Here is a 22,242-nt window from a genome sequence, read left to right as displayed (position 1 = left end):
TTAAGCCACACTGGAAAAGGGTGTGCATAGAACTGTAGCCCCTGAAGGAGTTGAAATACTGTATAAAGGACAGATCCAAAAATGAAGTACACATGTAGCCGTAAGTAGTTGGATGAACTTACCTGGCTATGATGTGTGTGTGAATGAATTGGCATTACCAGCTATATGGAAAGGGAATATACATGCTTAAGTTAGAATTAATTCCATATTGGTGGTCAAGGAATTTGATATATCCAGATTTGCAGAGAAAACGTAGCAACCGGAATTTAATTTTTTTGTTCTTCTGTGCTCAAACATACTCTCCATCATTTTTTAGATCACATTTGTGCAGTAAATGCAAATGATCCTCACACTAAACAAATATTTACTATGTTTTTGACACTTTCAGGTTGAATTCTAGAATTAAGTTGATAGTTTGTTGGTTCATATTTGAAGTAAAAATAATTGTTAAGCATGCTACCATTTGCCATCTGTAGTGTAGTATGAAAATACATGCAATGGCATATGAGGAAGTGAATTGCTATTTGGCATGGAATGCTTTTTTATTAGATGATTTTGAGGGATTTTGTGTTAAGGCTGTTGCAGAAGAAACAAGATCTGCATGCTTCATGTTGCAGTGATAAATATTTGGGAGATTGATTTTTATTCACTGTTTAATAAGGTTGTGATCCTGTGCAGTTTCCCCTCCCAGAACAAATCCCAAATAAAGCGTTTGAGTAGTGGGAGCTTTTTGGCTCCTAACTGCAGTGGGTGGGTGGGCAGTTCTATCCTAGTTGTGTATTTTCCACTCCACTCACTTCTCCATCTATATATAATCTGTGGGTGGGATGGTGGTTGAGTGAGTGGTCTCTCTTGGCAGCTTAATCCACACCTGGACACCAGTTCTCTGCACTGAGGATCTGTATTCTAAACTGAGCATGACACTGAGAGCCCTGCTGGATCACCAGTATTCTGTTCTCACAGTGGCTGACCAGGTGCCTAAGAGACCTGAGTGCAACAGCGCTCTTCCCACTTGCGATTCCCAGCAGTTGCTATTCAGAGGCACACTTCCTCTGAAATTGTAGGTAGAACATAGCCATCATGGCCAGCCTCATTTACCTGACATTGAGACTGCCATAATCTCAATCAGATTAGAGATTAATAAAGAGAACTGTACCCAGTCAATCTTGTTAATCTTTCTATGGTCTTTGATAGTGTTGATCATGGCATGTTTACTAACATACTAACAGTTTACTAACAGTCCATAAAATGGACTGTGGGACATTGTTACAGTTTCTGGATGATAAAGCCCTTGGTGTACGGTGTAAAACTTGAAATTAGCATTTCTGACCAACTGATGGGACAGTAGCCAACTACTGTGTCCTGTCATAGCAAGGATATATACCATATTTTTCGCCCTATTGGACGCTCCGGCCCATAGGATGCACCTAGATTTGGGGGGGGGGAAATAAAGGGGGAAAATTATTCCCCCCCCCGTACAGGCGCGGGGTTGGGGCGGGGGAAGCCCGAGCTTCCCTCGACCCCAGCCCCCAGAACGGGAGCCAGAGCGATGCCGAAGCTGAGCGCTTAGCGCCGGGCTCCGGAGGGTTGCGTGGAGCTGCGCCGAGCCCGGGAAGGCAGGCAGCTCTGCGCAACCCTCGGGAGCCCGGCGCGGAGCTTCCTAAAGCCTGGAGAGCAAGAGGGGTCGGTGCGCACCGACCCCTCTCGCTCTCCAGGCTTCGGCGAAAGCCTGTATTCGCCCCATAGGACGCACACACATTTCCCCTTCATTTTTGGAGGGGAAAAAGTGTGTCCTATAGGGCGAAAAATACGGTACTTTTGCATCTGGAGTTCTCTTTCTCTCATTCAAGCCCTGTACCCTCTCCTAATCTGCTCCAGAGGATTGGGAGAACCATGAACAGATTTAGGGGGCAGGTAGGGGAGGAGACGAGCTGATTGTATTGTGCAAGCAGGAATCTGTGCACTGACACAACATTCATATAGTACTAGGTTGGATATATTCCTTAGTGTCTGTTGCAGAATGCAGTCTTAAAAGGTGGAAAGTTGCCATTGGTCTGCTTCTGGCAAGTCATGAATGTGTCCTCCAGTTTCACTAAGCCATGTGGGACAGATTGTGCAGAGTCTCGTGTCTCTGCTGAGGCTTTGTCAATAGATTACTGAGCCTCTTGGGCTTGCCGATCAGAAGGCCGGCGGTTCAAAACTCTGAGACAGGGTGAGCTCCCATTGCTATGTCCCAGCTTCTGCCAACCTAGCAGTTCAATAGCTTACCAGTGTGAGTGGATAAATAGGTACCACTGTGATGGGAAGGTAAATGGTGTTTCCATGCGCTCTGGTTTCCATCACGGTGTTCCGTTGCGCCAGAAGCGGTTTAGTCATGCTGGCCACATGACCCAGAAAACTGGACAATCGCCAGCTCCCTCGGCCTGAAGCGAGATGAGCGCCACAACCCCATAGTCGCCTTTGACTGGACTTGACTGTCCAAGGGTCCTATACCTTTACCTGTTCGTTTCAAAGTAGCGGAGAAGAGAGAGTGTTGGCTATTTAAATTCTAGACATAAATACAGTTTTGCTATTGCTTACTTTAATTTTTCTACTTAATTCAGTAACAATCACATAGTGTTTCCAGATGTGTCTTTAACTTAGGGCTTGGCGATATCTGGTTTTCGACATTGCGATATACTACCAGCTAAACAACACAATATACCGCTATTATCATGATGTCTGAAATAAAAATGGAGGTATGTTAGAGGCATTGGGTAGTTTCACAGTTTTCCCCACATTGTGATTTTTGCATGATTCACAATATATTGCCAGGTCAAAAATTATGAAACTGATATCACGATATGGACTTCAAACTAGTTTTGGACAATATATTACCCAGCCCTAACACACATCTTGGTTTGTGATATATAGTAAGGTCAAATCAATATAACGATATGGACTTCAAAACTGTTTTGAATGCCCAGGTCTATTAACCATTCTAGTCCACTTTAGAACAGAAAAAGAAACTGACTAAGCGAGGCAGGTGTACTTGTTTGCTAAACTGCAGGTCTGAGATAGGAATGAGGTAGGAAGCCAGTGCAGGCAATTTCTGAAAAGATGTAGAGCAGGTCTGAACTGGAAAACACTAGCATAGTGATAGCTTTAATGTATTACACTCAACATGCAGTACTTACCTATAAAATAAATATACAAGAGAGCTGCCATCTGGCCAGTTTTAAACCAGTCTGACAGCTTTTCTTGGCATTTTAAACGTATGCTTAAGAGACACCCCCCCCCCCCATTACAAGAGAAGAGAATGGTGGCAAGATCTGATAATTATAAATTACTGCATTGGCATTTTTATGAAATTGACAGACAAAACAGTAAATTTGACCATCTCCTTTAGCTTCAGATGTGACACCTTTCTTTGAACAGGGTTATAACAACTTGCTGGTGTTAAGCATAAATTGTTTTGCTAGTAGTAGGGGAATATACACACAACTCTGTATACCAGAGATAGTATGCAATTTCTGGTGCAGAGTCCTGTATTGTAATGAAAAGTGTGGAAAACTTGCTACTACAATGCATCCAGTGATTGCTATTACAGCTATATCCCACTATTCCTCCAAGGAGCTCCAAGTGGTGTGTGTAGTTGTTAGAACTAATTTAAACTTTTGAATTCTCACATGTAATCCATTTTTTTTAAAATCCAATGGCATTTTAAATGCATTTGGGGCCTCAGAACTTGTGGAAAACTTACACTGAAATAGGAAGTGCAACGAGAAAAATCTGGGGGCAAGGTTTTTCAATTCCAGAGGAAAAAAGCATTGTTAATGTTTTTCCCAAGCAATAAAAAACATGATGTGTAAGAAGGGCCTCTGAAAGTGCTCAGTATGGGAAGGCCTCAGGGCATGGTCTGAAGAGGCTTGATGGTGGCCCCTGTGTGGAAGCCAACTGTCAGGTTCAGAGTTGCCTGTGAATGCATGCACGAATAGCCATGTGATCCTCCCTATTTGGAATATGTTTTCGTAAAGTCACCCAAACTTTTTAGTACTGTCATGCTCTTGGTTTAACTGATTGATTTAATCACTTGTATTTGTGTTTGATGCTTTTGCATCAAAGGCAGCCCTGGGGTTTCGTGATGGTTTGGGACTGACCAGTCCCAGCAATCTGCATGGTAGATTGTTAGCATGGGAACTCTGTGTGCATTGCCATTTGAGTTCCATGAAATAAGTGTGGGATATAAATGAGAACACAGCAAGATGTAGAATGCTTCAAAAGTGATTGAGGGAGTATAGTAGGAGACGTAGATCCTTGTTTTTCCACCCTGCTCCAAGCTCTGTTTTAACTGATTTGAGAGCAGGGAGCATTCCCATCAGTTACCATATTGCTAATGTACTCTACAGTGCATTTGTAGCATGATGGATACTACAGGTACGAGGAAGGGGTTTGGCACGGCGCATTGTGCTTATTTGCAACCAACTTTTCTTCTTGCCCTTCTGTGCTCTGCTGTGTGATATCAATCCTTAGTGATTCTTAAAAGGGTAACTTCTGTTTCAATTCTCTTAACTCCATTAGAAGCATCATGTGGCTATTCTACAGCTAACTTGGAAGTTACAGACAATCTTGCGGCCCAGCAATATTTTCTTCATTCCTAAGGTGTGACCAATAGTTCTATAGACACTTAGACACAATGGGTAAAGTCCAGTGGTAGAAGGCCGCTTGTGCAGCCAATCTGCCTACCTCTCCAGGACGACACAATACTGGGAGGGGGCTCCTGAACAACATCCCTTGTGTTGCACAGAACTGCAGTGTGAGGGGAGAATTGCCTGAAGGCAGGTGGTGCATGTGTGTCCTGCACCAGTGGTGTCTGACTCTATGCAATATTACAGTTTTAACTTTGCAAGGGGTTATGCCATGCATACAACCCAATATTTGCAATACAGTTTTACCGTATTTTTCCGCCTATAAGTCGCCCCCCCATGTATAAGATGCCCCCTATTTTTAGGGACTTCGATTTAAGAAAATGGGGGGAGATGTATCTGTGTATAAGACACCCCCTCATTTCTGACATTATTTTTTAGGGGGGAAACCTAGTCTTATACATGGAAAATATGGTATTTTGTTTTGCATGAATGATGCTAAGGCAACAAGTTGAGGGATATTCTGAAAAACAATATATCCATATAAGATCTAAACCAAATACTGCAAAAAGGCACCAATATTATTTTGATTGGAAGCTTTGCACCAAGCCTCAAGGCCCATGTAATCATGGTTGCAGAATTAACCTAGTCTTCTTTATCCCGCTGTCTCCATAGCACTTCAGCTTATTGAACAGCTATGAATAGCTTGGATTTTCAGATACCCAGGACCTGAGTAAGACAGGACTTCTGTAAGTTTAAAACCAGCAGATTCAGTTAAACCTAGAAATTTATGATCAGCACTGATTCCCTGTTGAGTTCATGGCAAGACTTTAGGTAGGGTGCCCAGTTAAGCAAGCAAGAAGCTTAGATAAAGCACTTGCAACTGGATTAACACCTGGAGCTGCAAAAGCTGCCCATCTCGGTCGGATGAGCCAGGCAGAAGAATGCTGCAAGAAGACCGACAAAGCTTTCTGAAGACCCCAACGTTCTGTTAGTGCAGGGGTCTGCAACCTTTAAGACAAAAAGAGCCACTTGGACCTGTTTTCGAAGAAAAAAACCTGGGAGCCGCAAAACTCGTCATTATAAAAATAACTTTTTTGTCACTTTTTTATTATTTCTTTGTTTGACACCTTAGAATTACTCCTCCTCGTAGAAATAAACATTAAATTAACAAGTTACCTTTTTGTGTGTGTGTGTTCTTCACTCCCCTTCAAAACAGTGACCAGCGTACATGCCCCCTTTCAATGCAGTGACCAGCGTACATGCCCCTTACAATGTAGCGGGTGGGTGGGCGGGAAGGTGACATCAGGACGGTGTGTGACTAACGCACGCACTGCCCCATGCGACGTCACAGCCAGTACAGCGCCCGCCACAGTGGGGAGTGTCGGGGCGCACAATGCGCCTCCTCCCCTCGCTAGTATCCGCCCCGGAGCCGCGGCAAAGGTGTAAAAGAGCCACATGCGGCTCCGGAGCCGCGGGTTGCAGAGCCCTGTGTTAGTGCTACACGCCACCCCAAAAGATTCCAGGGGTATCAGGCGCACTTAACCAAGGCCTCGGTTTCCTTTTGGAAAAATGAGGCACAGTGGAGACTATGATGTCTTTATGACATATGCTTTATCTACACATATATATAACCTGAAGCCTAGGTAGAGGAGAATCCTAGCATTCCACCCATTCCAGAGGGACTCCCTTGCTCTTCCTATATATGCACATGGCAGGTTTGGATTTAAAAGCAGCCGTGCTCTGTGTCTCTTTGTTACAGCCCATCACAGTCTGCTCACATGGTGTCCTTGCTAGCTACCAGCAACATACAAACAAATATAAGCAACTGTTTGTGCAGTTTAGTTCATCAGTTGATTGCTGTGGTCTGTGATAACAGAAATATGACCCATGAGCTGGAATTAATAAACTTGCGTAACTTAGTCTGCAAAGTTACCCCACCTTTTTATTGACGCATTTGCTCATGTCGACCAATGTTATTTTTACAAGCCTGGTATAAATACTTTTGGGTTTGGTGCACATCACTCTCATGTTCTTGGCACTGGCAAAGGCTTAAGAGAAAAGCAGAAAAGAAAACAACGTTTGTTCACTCACTTTAAGTGTCATATAGAGCAGCACATGGGAATCTAGAACAGAAATGTGTTGGGCATCAAGCTATTTATTTCCATCAGGCTCCCCCACTATCATTGCTGGTTGGTTCCTCATTGGAGACTGACTGACCTTTAAGCCTTTTTTATAGTAGCTGGAAGAGTTGATGAAATTGGGAGTTCTTATGCTGGGGAGCACCACACTCCCCAAGGAGAGGTGCCTCCTCACACCGCCCCCCCCCACAGGGGCCTGGGAAGAGGATGCCCCCATCCTTAGTGATGAATGTGAGGCCAGCACCTTACTCACCTTAGGAGGCAGCATTGGCAGCAGCGGGTGCCGCTGGGACTGCATGACTGAAAGGCTCCCCTTTGGCACTGGGCACTCAGCTCCCAGGCAGGCCTAGCACACAGCAAGCACAAGAAAGACCAGTGTACTGCCTGCCTGCCCAACCTCCTGTTTTCCCATCCATTCCCAACAGCAAGGGCTGGGGGACTGGGCTCGTTTGCCCTCTTGCTTGCTTACTCTGAGGCTGCCTTAGCTCCTGGCAACCAGCATGCCCTGGCCAGCCCCAGAGGCACCATTCACCCGGGGAGCTTGTAGCCAGGGCTGCTGCAACAAACAGCTGTGCAAGCCTTTGGGAGGCAGAGACATGAGAGGGCATCAGAGGAAGGAAGGGAGGGAGGGGAGGAAGGAAAGAGGGGTGGAGGCCAGTGTTGCCCATGGCACCCCTGACCATCATTCAAGGCATGCCAGGGTGCCATGACACACTGGTTGAAAACTACACCAAGGGTTTGAGACTCAACGGCTAACCTCACCTGGTTTACCTCTCTCTGACACCTCCAAGACCTAGCAATAATTTCTCCTTGAAGGTGGTGAGCAAAAATGATTCAACACCCTTTAGGTTCCAGTAGCAATTTACCCCTTTTTGTTGAGTAATATTTAGGTCTTAAGGTATGTATTGTTCGTAATAAATTTATTTATGACAGCCCAAACAGGAATATGATACCAAAAAGAATAATTAACAAAAGTTCGACAAGTTGCAGGAATGGAGACATCATTGTTTTAAATGAGCTTGAGAGAGGAGGACATAACTGTTTGGCAGGCCTTTCCGGAAAAGATACATTTATAGATACTGGAACGGGAAAGACTTTGTTCCTGTATTAGACCATACCTTCAGTGTTACATAAACTATTCTGTTAAGTTCTCGGTAAACTAAATGTATGGCTTACCTTTTTAAAAGGTGGTTTTTCTCTGCATAGCTATTTTTGGAATATAGTTTACCTTTGCTTCAGTTCAATGAAGGTTTGTTTTGAATATATTCCATGCAATCTCTCCTCTAAAATCTGGCACCAGATTCAGGGTTTTCTGATAAGACCAGAATTGGCAGGGGAGGCATTGGGGAGCAAGGTGGAGGAAGAGGGCCTGGCTTTTTAAAATGGAAACCTTGTGTGTGGCTGTATTCAGTGTTCTCACTAGTTTCGAAATGTCCTTTGGAAGAGTTTCAAGAGCCTTTTCTACCTTGAATTGTTTGTGCCAAAGATGCCAGAGGAGACCCCTCCCTCCAGAAGCTATTGCATGCATGGAATTCTTCTTTTTCTTTATAACGCCATTTCCTTCCACTGCTGCCGCATTTGCATTTCATGCATCTAGCATGAATTCCTTAGTTATTTTTCTTTTTAAAAATGTTTCATAGAATCATAGCATTCTGGATTTGGAAGGGACCCTGAGGATCATCTAGTCCAACCCCCTGCAGTTCAGGAATATGCTGCTGTTCCATATAGGGATCAGACCTTCAAGATTGGCATTATCAGTGCCACACTCTACACAAGTGAGCTGCCAGTGGTGAATTTTATTATTTCCGTTGGCAAGTGAACACATATTTGCGTGTTTTGATAATGGGTTGGCTCGGAACATTCAAATATGCTGCTGTCCACAGGGCTTGGGGGTAGTTCTCATGGGTTGGATGTCATACTCATCTGCAACAAATCCTGAGCCCCGTGAATAATGGGTTCTGGACACTCCAGACAGGCAAAGATTGTTGTCGGAAGTAATTAACCCTAACATGAAGACAGACGTGCTTTTGGTGGTAGGGTGGAAAAAGAAAAGCCTCTTGTGGCCTCCCTACAGAGCAGTATTTATCATCTTTTCGGTCTGTGTGAGAGTCCTAGAGGCCAGAAGGGTACACTGGGCTGGAAAGGCGACATGGCTAGTACAGTGGTGCCTCGCAAGACGAAAAGAATCCGTTCTGTGATTCTCTTCGTCTAGCGGTTTTTTCGTCTTGCGAAGCAAGCCCATTGACGGGTTAGCGGATTAGTGCTATTAGCGGCTTTTAGTGGCTTATCTGCTGATCGGATCAGCTGATAAGCGGCTTAGTGGCTTAGAAAAAGGGGGGGGAGGGGGGAAAAAACCAGCAGGAACTAGCAAGACATTGTCGTCTTGCGAAGCAAGCCCATAGGAAATTCGTTTTGCGAAGCACCTCCAAAACGGAAAACTCTTTCATCTAGCGAGTTTTCCGTCTTGCGAGGCATTCGTCTTGCGGGGCACCACTGTATGTGTTTCTGCAAACTATTGATGCATTCCTGGCTGCTACTGGAAATCATTCCAAGATTGATTCAAGTTGCTGAGTGTCATAGGAGGGGGACCCAGATGCTTTACAAAAAGAGGCGTGTGTATCCTCCTCACTTGTACATTTACTATTTGCTGCATTTTCTTCCCACTCTTGCTCCAAGGCGCTCTGGGCATTGTGCACGGTTGTCCTCCCTGCTTTCCTACATCAAAGGGTTGCTGTGTATCTCTTTTATGAGATACAGAGAGGAACGTAGGAGCTGCCTTATACCGAATCTGGTCCAGAATGGCAGCAGCTGTCCCAAGATTTCCGAGAGAAGTCTTTTCCAGCCCTACTTGCGGATGGCATTATTTGTTTATTTTAGTTTCTTTATTTTTTCAGTTTCAAAAACTACTTATAGCACACAATCTGCATATAACCCCAGCCCCCAAGAAACACTCATTGCATATACAAAGTAAAGGATACAGCCAGACATTAAGCAGGGTTGTCCAGCAGGTTAGAGTTGCTTATAGCAATGAAGGTCTCCTACTCTCCATCTTAACAGGGTGTCCCAGAGTGAGCCACGGGTAGCTGGTGGCAATTGTCCTTTCTGGTGTACTGAATAAGCATGTACCATGCGATTTCAAAATCAAATTTGGTCTTTGTGTTCCCGAATGCTGTAAGATGGCAGAGTTTGAACCTTGAATCTTTTGCACACAAAACTGTTCTTACTACTGACCTGTTCTTACTTCTTCAAGGTCACCCAGAAAGCTACATGTCTTAGTGGGGTTTTGAACTTGGGTTTCCCAAGTGCCTCTGACATGAAGGAGTTGCTGAGAGTTTTGTTAAACAGTACCTTTTTCTGCTTTTTTGTGAAAACAAAGGACTGATAGGTATAATTTTCAGAGCTGCTTTGTCTTCATATGTGTGCACTTCAGTTAAATTCTTGCTGTATGGAAAGGAACAAGCAAGAAGAAAAATTGCACTCAAGAATTCAGCATGGGAATCTGACTTACTTAATTTTATTTTTGGCCAATTTGATGCTAGAAGGAATTTAGACTGGGGAATGTGGGTCATAATGACCCTGTGCAAGCTGTCCAAAAGAAGCTCCAACCATGTAGATTTACCAGCTCTTAAAAACCATCAGTTATACTATGAGATCTTTACCTACTAATGACTTAGCCAAAAAAGCACAATGGAGGGCAGGGAGGCAAATATTTTACCTTTGCTGTTTTATAGGAAAGAGTTCTTGGCTTTCTTCATTTTTAAAATAAGTGATGTTTCTAAATTGCAATGGTGTTAGAAATCCAGCATTACTAAGCACATGGGGCCCTTTTTTTGACATTAGCAGGCAAGAGCCGCTGCACTGTGGTTCCTTTGAGAAGGCAACTCAGTAGTGTTAAAACCTGCAGGCTGCAGTTGCATGGGACAAATCCACATTGCTGCACCTTTTCATGCTGGTGTTTGCATTCATAGAAACAGGATGGAGCTACAACCGTAACTTTCAATGACTGTGACCTTCCAGTGGTCACAGGAAAGGGCCATACTCCTGTGTCACCCATGCTACTCAAGGTAATCTCAGAAGTACCTGAACAAAAGATGAAACTGATGCCAATATGTTATTGCATTGTGCTTACTCCATTCCCATCCTGATGTCATTGTATTGAGGGTAGAACTTCAAATTGGAAGTAGCATGATACGTAAGAACAAGCTGAATTGGCAGTTATTTTATATCTTTTAAGGGCAGATCAACAAGGCAGAGTTCATAGCTGTTTCCAGCATCACATATTTAATATGCATATTGTAGTAAGTTCCTGTCTCTCTGCAAAGTTGCCTGTTCAGAAGTGAAGCAAGCATACGTGTTCAACTCTTCAAGTGATGCTTGCATGTGTTTGTATTTTCAAAATAAAACATCGTGAGTTACCAAAAGTTGTGTTTCTTTTGTACTTCCCTGCCGAGTTGCTGATATATAAGAGCACATGAGGGACAGGGTTTTTTAATACATTTATTTGCTGTTTTCAAAGGGTTTTTTTATCTTGTCTCAGCATAAAGCTATGCAGGCAACTGCAATATTTAAAAATAGATGACAATTGAAAAACCTCAGTTGAAACTCACAAGATGACCACAGAATTAAAATGTCCATTAAAGCCAAGGCAGAGGTCAAATCACCCATTATGAGCAAAGATGATGATGATCATCATCATAATGATAATAGTTATATTATTTATATCCTGCCCACCTGGCTGGATTGCCCCAACTACCATAAAACATCAAACATTAAAAACCTTCAGAGACAGGGCTAAAAGTTGTATAGTTATTTATCTCCTTGACATCCGATGGGAGGGCATTTCTGCCTTTGCCATGTGGCTAAAAACTGAGATTAGGTGCAAGTTGAGTTGGGGGAAATATTTCACTGTCAGGGCGATGCCACTGACAAATCCCAGGTGACAATCAATCCAATTGAAACCAATGGTCTTAGGTCTGCTGCAATTAGGATTAACATTGGATATCACACTATCTCTGGTCACCACTGCCTCCCCTCTGAAGGTGATGACATCTGGAATAGAGCCTTAGAGGAAGGTCTTAGAAAAGGTTCATATGAACCTTTCATATGTCCTCAGGCCATGGAACAGGAGTGCCTGGGAAACTGTTTGCGAACTCGGTTGAAATATCCAGTGCCACCCTGAGAAGGGCAACTCTGAAAGGGGACCTAGAAATCTGGAAAGTGAACAGAACTATTTACCCTTCTGTCCATCTTTGAATTTCTTACAGAACATGAGTGAAAAACTGAACGATTGTTTGGGGGAAATGGTAACTATCAAGACGGAACCCTGCTCTCCATGCCAGGAAGATGAATATGGGCAACTCTGGTAAGGAGATTTCAAGCCAACTCTGTGGAAACCCCTTTCCATATCGATATGCTTGCTAAGGAGCAACTGTGCATCTTCCATGGGCTGTGTGCCTGCTAAAAACATTTTTGTTTGGACAAAGCCTACCCAGATATTTAGAATGTCGATGCATGTTTTAATCTGTTTTTCTTTGAATTGTCATTTATTTATTTTTTATTGATAAAAAAATGCAGACCGCTTTGAGGTGGTTTGGGGTTGTTGTTCTTTTTACTATCAAGAGGTGCATAGATTTTATAAAATAAATAATTAAATGGGTCATCACCCCAAAACACAAAAGTCCCTTGTACCTGTTCATCGTGTTTTTGCCCCAGGAGAAATGTCAAGCTTCCTAGGAACACAGTTTTAAAAACACTACACCTACATGATTCATGTTTCACCTCTAAGTAAGAGCGTTTTAATATGTTTGCATTATGATTGGAGCTGACAGCACAGCTAAATTCCTGCATTGCAGGGGGTTGGACTAGATGACCCGCGTGGTCCATTTCCAACTCTACAGTTCTATGCTTCTATGATCTAGGACTGTGCAACCAGTGGATCTCAGGGCAACACAGCGTTCTGGATCACCATTTAAGGAGTCACATCCTTATCGCTCTGCTTAAGACTGTAGGAGCATGGTGTAGTGCTGTAATTCACAATAAGCGCATGCTTACAAATTGAAACTTCTGTTTTTAATATCATCATGAAAGTGTTTTAATGCTTGTAGCTTATCGCCCTCAATGTTTTTTCTTTGCCATAAAAGCCAGTGTTTACTCACTGTGTTTACTCCCACCCCCAAAAAAGTGCTTGCTGTAGTGATTGTTACTAATACATGAGTTGGTGGTGTGCTCAATAGAAGCCTAGGAAGGCCAGTATATTTCAGAAGAACTACACCTGTTGAGTAAAGTAATACAGAAAACAGTAGAGAGGCGTTAATTATGGAGAGTCCGAAAGCTGGTGTTTATTTTTTGTCTAGATGTTGATAAGAAATATACTTGCTCTCTAAACATTTTTTCTCGACCCCTTCCCACAATGTATCTCACACTTGTGTTCTCTTCTTTCTCATCAAGTTCTGGAAAGGTTGACTCCCAGTCTGTGAATGTGGAGCATAAAAAACTGAAAGGAAAGCAAGATTTGATCATGTCCAAGAGTTTTCAGCAAGTAGATTTCTGGTGTAAGTATCTCACTGGTGAACTAAATGAATTGTTGTATCATTTCCCCCCTTAAGCCTTCAGAAGGGGGAGAAAGTTGTCTGTTGCAACCCTACCTGCTGAGCCGGAAGAGCTAAGAGAGCCCTTCTTTTTCAGTGCTCCTTGTGTACTGGAGACAGTTTTAAGCATATGCAGGCATGTGCCGTGATTCAGACTGGTCCTTGGCATCAGCTGACATGTAAATAAGGCTAGCAGTCAGAGGTTCCAGAATGGAGATTGAGCAGAACCATTGATAGGCAGACACACCGGCATAGATTCAGATACCAAAGAAAAGAATCCTGCCTCCTTTGTGCCCTAGTTTGTCTGGCATATTTGCCCTTTAATCCTCAGATCTTATTTATTTATTTCAAATTAAATTTCTATCCCACCTTTCCTCCCAAAGAGGTATAGGATGGCAAACAACCGGGCAGCAGAACAATACCGTTTTGTTTCTTATAGAAGATTTGTGTTACACAGCGGAGAAATGCCTCCTGTCCTCTGCTACATGTAACACTAGCCGACATGAATAGAAATATGCTCTTAATCTTTCTAGGGAACAGCAGAGCCCAACCGTGAAGGAGCTAAATATACTTTATCAGGAGGGACATAACTCAATAATGTAGCTAGCTTTTATTTTAATTTGCAGAAGAGCTTTATTCTTGGTCTTGTTGCCAACATCACAGTTTCTCGGGGGGTGTCATGGTGGATCCTTGGCAGGGATGCTGCAAAACTTTAGTTACTTGTTATTTTTGCTTTTGCTTTAAATGTGTACATTTCCAGTGCCGGAAATCTGTAGTCCATGCTGGCTGAATAATGAAAAGCAATAGGGTACACTCACCCTGCCAGAGAATTATTTACTAGTCTTAATTTCACATATATTTGGAGGGGATCTTATTGTGGTCCAGCTCCCTGCTGGATGCAGGAAATCCAGAGCAAATGGCTGCCAATGCAGCAAGGGAGAGCCCACCCCTGTCCCAGGCAATTGGTTCCATTGTTAAGCTGCTCTTACTATTAAGAAATCACCATCCCCTTCACTTAACCCATTTCTCTGAAATTCTACCTCTCCCTCCCTGTTCATCATTTGTACTCTGACTTTTATGCTTAGAGGAAGTGAGGTGACATTGGCTTGGTTGCTGGTCAGTTTGGCTGCCTATATTTTGCCCACCTACACCTGGGAGGAGAAGCATAACAAATCCTCTCAAAGGGAAATAAATTCCCCCTTTAACAGAAGACGTCCATTTCACCCTAGATTCTGTCTCTCTAATTGTGGCAACCATTAAAAAATTTCCCCCGGGGAAATTCTAATGGTACTGAAAGCCAGAGACTTGGGGCCAAGGGTTACCATGCCCTCTGTGATCTCCCCTGCTCACTGGCATGGATTTCTGAGCAGTTGCAGGATTGTGTTGTGGGCCTCTACACTACGATAAACTGCAATGCAGAAGGTTTTAAAGGAAATGTTACCTAGGAAGTGGTTATGTGTATCTGCTCCTGGAAAGGGTATGGGGAATGCATTACCTCATCCAGCAAGCAGCAAATGCCACGTTTTACAAAATCTTCTGGTGCCAAGGGCCCCTGCAGGCAGCCACAGATGAAGGTGTGCTCCCCTCTTTCTGCCCCAACTCTTGGTAAGGAGAGCTGATGTAGCTCAGCCTCACAGCAGTGTCTCTCTGGTGTTGGCTACAGCTGGAGGCCCTAGGAGATGAATTTGGTCTGGATTACAGTGGGGCCAATTCGTGGGCAAAAATTATAAATGCTGCTTTGCTACAGTGGGTGGATTAGAAGATGTTTATTATTTCCCCCTGTATGATTCTGTGAATTATGCCTTCTAGGAAAACCTTTACAGTGGTACCTTGGCTTTCGAACAGAATGCATTCTGAGAGTCCATTCGACTCCCGGAACCATTTAAAAACCAAAGCATGGCTTCCGATTGGCCACAGAAGCCGTGCTGGGTGTTCAGCTTCCGAAAATTGTTCAAAAACTGGAACACTCACTTCCGGGTTTTGATTTGTTTGGGAGCCAAGGCATTCGGCTTCCAAGGTATGACTATACTTTTCTATGTTAACATTAGGGCTGAGCTAAAGTTACTTTGCCAGCTGTCTTCAGGGACAGGGACAGTCAGGGACTGCACACTCGCCTCTTCCCAAGTCTCTGGACAGCGTAGGTTCTTCAAGGCTGGGAACTGCTTTCACAAAGCAGTCTGCAAAACTTCCCAAATAATTTTGATGAGAAATTCTACCTCGCCAACAAGTTTGACGTGACCATCAGAACCTACGAAAAATAGTTGCATCTCTTTGACAATATTCCATGGCTCAGAGTAAAATCTTCTTTCCTCTTGCCCTACAGTCTGTGAGTCCTGCCAGGAGTATTTTGTGGATGAATGTCCAAACCATGGCCCGCCCGTCTTCGTCTCGGATGCTCCAGTCCCCATTGGCATCCCTGACCGAGCTGCTATGACTGTTCCACCTGGCATGGAAGTGGTGAAAGAGCCCAGTGGAGAGCGGGATGTGCGCTGTGTGAACGAAGTTATCCCAAAAGGTCGTATTTTTGGACCATATGAAGGGAAGCTCTCCAGTCAGGACAAATCTGCAGGATTCTTCTCTTGGCTGGTAAGTATCTCAGTGGTGCGGCTGTGGAGGAACCATTGAGTTCAGTTCTTCAAAACTTGAGCTAAGAAAATGTGTGTCTGTGGCTCAGTTACAAAAGGAGCACTTCCTGCTTGCAGCCAGGTTTAAAGTGCAGACTAGAATGGAATACAGCTGTACCTTGCTTTTCACAACTTACCGTATTTTTTGCTCCATAAGGTGCACCTGTCCGCTACTCTGCCCCCCCCCCAGCCCCAAAGAGCAGCTCAGGGAGATCATCTTCTTCTCCCTGCTTCTGCGGGAGGTGGGGGAATTCCCCCACCTCGTAGAAAAGCCCACAGGAGCCGCGCACCCTTTAAGGAGCGCATGGCTCCTGCGGGCTTTTCTACGAGGAGGGAGAAGGGACTGACTGGCCGCGTCAGTCCCTTCTTCCTCCTGGGGAAAAGCCCGCAAGAGCCACGGGGGCTTTTCCTGCCTGCCTCCCCCCCCCCCCCTGCATTCGCTCCTTAAGATGCACACACATTTCCCCTTACTTTTTAGGAGGGAAAAAGTGCATCTTATGGAGTGTTTTGGTTCCCGAATGTCGCAAACCCAGAAGTAACTGTTCTGGTTTGCAAACTATTTTTGGAATCCGAATGTCCAACAGAGCTTCTGATTGGCTACAGGAGCTTCCTGCAGCCAATCAGAAGCCGCGATTTGGTTTTTGAACGTTTTGGAAGTTGGAACGGACTTCCGGAACAGTTTCCACTCGACTTCCAAGGTACGACTGTACTCAAGTCTAGAGCAAGATTTTTACTGTTGAAGCAGACTTTAATAAGTCCCTTGGAAGCAAACAGTTTTTCTGTAAGGCTGTCTCCCAGTTCTCTCCCAAGCTAAATGGTAATACTGCCCAAGAGATAACTTAGAAGTGATGCTTAGAATTGAAAGTAAATTGCTACGTATCTTTCTTCTGGTTGTGTATCCTCCTCCCTCACCTTTCCTCTCTCTCCAGATTGTTGATAAGAACAACCGCTACAAATCCATAGATGGGACCGATGAGACTACGTCAAACTGGATGAGGTGAGTCTAGTTCGTGTCTATTTCACCTCCCACTTCCTCCCGTGGGATTTAAGGCCTAGGGGAGGAAGGCTGCATGTTACTTACATTCTTTGTGGTTAGTACTTTGGAAATGACTGCTGCCTGCCTGAAGCTTTTGCTTTCTGATTTTATCACTCCGCATTCTGGCAAGAGACACACATTTCCGTTTTCTGATCTGCTTCGGCATTTGAGTCGTCAGGCTACATTTGCAGCAAAGAGAAGAACTTGGATCAACATTGACTCCTTCCAAAGTGGCTCATTGCTTCTTTATTATTATTTATTATTTGCCTTTCTGTGTTTTTAACAAAATTTGTTGGTATCCGGGGGTTGTTGGCAAATCAAGAAAAAGGAAATTCTCCCTAAGCCATCTTGTTTGGACTTGCTTGTTTATTGAAATTTGTTGTCTTCCTCGTTGGTTATAAAGGCACGATTGGAGAAATAGAATTCATTAGTGTGTTTGGTGCATCTGCAAAACTAGGAACACCCCCAATACAGTGGTACCTCAGGTTAAGTACTTAGTTCGTTCTGGAGGTCCGTACTTAACCTGAAACTTTTCTTAACCTGAAGCACTGCTTTAGCTAATGGGGCCTCCTGCTGCTGCTGCACCGCCGGAGCACAATTTCTGTTCTCATTCTGAAGCAAAGTTCTTAACCCAAGGTACTATTTCTGGGTTAGCGGAGTCTGTAACCTGAAGCGTATGTAACCTGAAGCATATGTAACCCGAGGTACCACTGTATTTTTTTTTCTTATTGCCTGTCACTGACAGTTGTGATCTGTTTGTTCCTTTTCATTTTAAATTCGTTTTCCACTCTGCTCATGTAGCACAGAACAGGTTAATATATTTTAATGTGTTCCTGCTTTCTCATTCCCTAAAGGATAGCTTTTGAGAGAGACAGGTGTGTATGTGTTTATGTTTGTCTGTGCTACTTACAAACCTGCCTCTATAGCAACAGAACTTAAAACACATTGAAGACACTAATAATGGTGTTGAATTTTCCTTTCTTTTTAAATCCATCCATATATTGTGTTTTCCCCTTCTATACGTTGGTTAGTTTGCAACTTAATTGTGTTATAGGTGAATCTAAATGAGGACAAAGAATTATTAACCTAGCTGCACAAAGCAATCCAGCTGGGAATTTAACAGGTTGATTATATACTTGCGGAAAAGGAAAGGGCAAGCCATCTAGATGTTATATGAGCATTACAAACAGTAGCCATAACACAGTGCTGCAGTGTGGAGTGCTTTTGTCCTACCCAGCCTTACCTTTTTCTGGGTAACTCCATTCCATTCCCCCCTACTTTTCTACACCCCTCCCCCCAAAATAGACAATCTTGTCAATGATCATATTCTGTCCTCATTGTGCTGCTTCTTGGTCAGCTGGTTGGCCACTGGACTAGATGGGTCTTTGTTGATCTTATGCTCTCATTTATCCCCACACCCAGTCTCCCAACATCAAGTGCCATGTGATTATTATTGGGTGCTTATAGTGGATCATCGTGACATCCGGGGATCACAGAACTGCAGAGCTGGAAGGGATATCTAGTCCAACTCCCTGCAATGCAGGAAACTGCAACAAACAAAATTATTATTAATAGTAGTAACAGAAGTATAATGCCCTGTAGATCTCAGGGTGGTTCATAACATAAAATTACAATATAAAAGAACTTGGATAGGTGAGCAGCCCTGTCATGTCTAATGTGACCTGCAAGGGGTAGGGGTGATAAGGATTTGGCTTGTTGACCACATCAGGTTCCCCACCTCTGCTGTTGCTTGCAGAATTGCTTGCAGAATTCATAATCTATAGCAGCAGCTCTTCCAGCCCTACCTGGAGACTCAACCGTGGTCCTTGCTCTACCATTGAGCTATTACTCTACCCCATTCCAAATATTATTTCTGTACATGGTGGTTTTATTTGCTGCTGTTGTTAAACTTGTTCCCTGTTCTCCTTAAAAGCTTTAAAAAATAATTATTATTAATTATTATTATTTTAAAAAGGCCTACCCAACAACCATTTACGCTAATGGTTCCCAGCCATGAATACTGCCAGCTAATTAGGTGTTGTGTCCTGTTTTGCTTGTCTTGTAATTTGCTCCTGGTGGATCTCTTGCTCTTAAACTTAAAAAGAAAAGAACAGATGGATGGATGGATGGATGGATGGATGGATGGATGGATGGAACTCTAAACAGGGCAGTTAAGCCGATAAGAAGCTGTCTTGTACATTTTCTAAGTGAATTCCTTTATCCTAGTGTTCTGCTCATTCAATTTGCAGATGACACAGAAAGGAAAGCTGTAAAACACTCAAGGATAGTAGAGTGTATTGACGAAGCAGAGAAGTGAAGAGCGTTTATTAGAGTTGATTTTTCAGCTGGAAAAGATGTCATAACGCTAATACCCTTTGGCAACTTCAGGTGGCAGGCCTAGGTGTTGGACGGTCGAGGTGACCATGTCCTCAGAAGACAGGAGAAGTCAGGGCGCCACCCGCACCTTGCTTCAAAAACCAGTCTGGTATTTTAAAATCCATTCGTAGGTTATGTGCAAACTCCGTTAAGTGTCATACGCATCAGTGTTGTCTGAGCTTCGCTACAGAGTGTGAAGGCACTTTGACCCCCCTTCTTAGCTTGCTGCCCCATCACTTTTGTACTCTCAGATGTTCTCCTGTTGTAGCTGGCTGTACTTTCCTCTCTTTCCTTTTGGGGATGCTTCTACCACCAAAGCTATGGAAGGAGAGATTGGACATACATAAAGTGGAATCTCCGCTAAGACAGGAGAGAGGGTGCTGATATTCTCCGCAGCTGAGCAGCTCTGATTGAGGGTGGAGAAGTGCAGTGTGCTTCTTTTGCACTAGCAAAGTTGAACAAGAAGGCAAGCCACTGCCTTTCAGCATCAGACCAGGTTGCAGTATTTCAGTGATCACCGCATGGAGCTCCACCATTTGAGATGGTTCTCTTCCTAAGAATTGCTCAGATACGAGACAGTGGTGGCTAATCGTGTATCTTTCTGTTGTTGATTTTTGCTGCTATATTTTAGCTTGGTAATTTGTATTTAAACTATTGGATTGTTGCTGCTTTTATGTTTGTAAGCTTCTTTAAGCAACTCCTTTTGAAAGAAGTGGGGAGAAGGATATACACAATTTTAAAAATAAATAGAACAGTTATTTTATGGCTTGCACTGTGCAAGGGTGATCCAGAGTGCTGAAACCATAAAATAAGTGGAAAAGATAGCTCTGACATAACATACAGGGCCCTTTTAAAAACAGAAGCTAAGAGGGCCGGGTGCCCCCTGCCCTCCCCATGATTTCTGTTGCAGTTCAGATATATTTTAAAGAAATATATAGCTTAAGAAATATTTAATAACCAGACTGAGGCTGCAGTCCTAAGCACTAGGGAGTAATTCCCATTGAACTCTGCACAATGTGCTTCTGAATAATGAGGTTTAGGAGTGCAGTGTGATTTCAGTTTCCTTTAAAACAAATGGCTATAGCTGAGATTTAGATTCAACAACATGCATAAAAGTTGCTCTTTAGACCAAATAGAGTACAGCAAGTTACCCAAGGCCACTAGAGCCAAAACATACGGATTGTATGAATAATTCACGTGTGTTTATCCTACTCTTTCCATTTTTGTATGTGATGAGCACCTTACGCTCCATTACATGGAGGAGGTTTTGCTTGTTTGTTTTGTTGAGTATTTGCCATGTATGCATGGATGGGAAGTCTCAATTGGATCCATGGAGGGAATAAAGGTACATATGTAGCGTGCAAGGTAATAGGATGTAGCAGAAATATCATGGATACCTGCTAAATTTGTAGTGTGAGATGGTCCTGAGATAGCTGGTGGAAATTCTGGTATCAGCCTGCAACAAAAATCTTGCAAAACGTTTTAGGGTGTGTGTGTGTGTGTGTGTGTGTGTGTGTGTGTGTGTGTGTAGAGGGAATGCTTTCTGCAGGAGCTCTCACAAAGTTGTCTACTGTTTTCCCAGTCCCTTCTCCCAAGCTAAGTTGTAGGTTTGGTTCCACTTAGTATCCCACTCTTCATTTGTTTCTGCTTTGTCTCAGTCCCTTTTACTGATTAAAATCCACTGATGATATCTTCAGCAAATACAGAAAGGGGGGAATTAATTGAGAGAAACTTAGTAATACCCATTTTAGAGGTTCTTGAGTCACAATCAGATTGCTGGACTCAATGACCTATCTTTTAAAGAAGTAAATCCATGTAATTTGTTCTGTATCAAAGAATATGTGCTATATATATATTTTCTTTTGGAAAATGGTTGAACAGAGCCTCCAAATACCTGTTTTAAGTGGAAAGATTACTTTTTTAAAAAAAGGACATGGTACTTGTGTATGAATTCCACCCCCCCCCCAAAAAAAGCCCCAACTTTCTGACACTTTCTACATTTAGTGGTGGGAAATGGAAAGTTTTATGTGAATAGAGGAGAGAAACATCTGCAAGCTGGGAGTGAATGTGCAATTGGTCGTGTATCTTGCTTGTAATGGTTTGGGTGCTTCACATTGATTTCCTTTTACCCATTTGTGCTTTGTGGGATATTGAACTCAAGGAACATGACAGAACGAAAGAGGAAGCCCAAGTTCTCCAGGGAGGAGCTGGACATTCTGGTCACGGAAGTGACTCGGAACGAAGCCAGGCTGTTTGGAAGGGAGACGATACGTCTATCCCACGCAGACAGGGACAAGATCTGGGAAAGTATAGCCAGGAAAATCACATCGGTGAGCCAGGTCCCCAGGTCTGTGAAAGATATTAAGCACAGGTGGGACGACATGAAGAGAAGGACCAAAGACAAACTGGCATACATGCAGAGGTCCCTCTCCAGTCCCAGCAGCCCGGGGAGGCCCTCGGCCATTGTCCTGACCGCCCACGAGAGAGCCATCGAGTCGACGCTGCATTCGTCACGCCAGATGCACGGCTTCCGGAGAGCGGATCTGGACGTGGTTGACAGCCCATCAACCAGCTGTAAGTATTACCTCCCCCCTGGTCCCCTGCTGAACAGATCAGTTCTGACCAAAGAACTGTATGTATTGCACGAAAGGTCAGCCCTGCCCTGCTAGCGAAACTGTTATCTCTGGTTGGTGTTTCCTGTTGCGCTTTGGTTCTCTCCACCCTATTTCCTCCCTCAGCCTTGGGTTAGGAATAGATTGTCCGGAGCTGCACCTTGAATGAACTAGCATGAGCTGTGCTACTTCGGTCAAGTTAGCAAAAAAGGGATAGGTATTGTCAGTGGAATGGCAAATG

The 22,242-nt window shown here is 43.6% G+C and overlaps 1 protein-coding gene across 2 annotated transcripts in view; it reads left to right on the top strand.

Annotated features, from left to right (window-relative positions):
• PRDM11 (PR/SET domain 11) overlaps nucleotides 1-22,242 on the top strand; it is a 45,423-nt gene that overhangs the window by 4,563 nt on the left and 18,618 nt on the right. For both annotated transcript variants that reach the window (XM_083462945.1, XM_083462946.1), the window contains exons 2-5: nucleotides 12,031-12,128; nucleotides 13,214-13,317; nucleotides 15,677-15,939; nucleotides 16,907-16,974. In XM_083462945.1, coding sequence (XP_083319071.1) covers nucleotides 12,034-12,128; nucleotides 13,214-13,317; nucleotides 15,677-15,939; nucleotides 16,907-16,974 — 530 coding nt within the window. In that variant the 5' untranslated portion in view covers nucleotides 12,031-12,033. The remainder of the gene's footprint in view (nucleotides 1-12,030; nucleotides 12,129-13,213; nucleotides 13,318-15,676; nucleotides 15,940-16,906; nucleotides 16,975-22,242) is intronic.

This window comes from Podarcis liolepis (assembly GCF_965112155.1).
Source record: "Podarcis liolepis genome assembly, chromosome: 1".
In the NCBI taxonomy this organism is placed as follows: domain Eukaryota; kingdom Metazoa; phylum Chordata; class Lepidosauria; order Squamata; family Lacertidae; genus Podarcis; species Podarcis liolepis.
The sequence above is the reverse complement of the archived record's forward strand: the minus strand, read 5'-3'. Positions and strand labels throughout refer to the sequence as shown.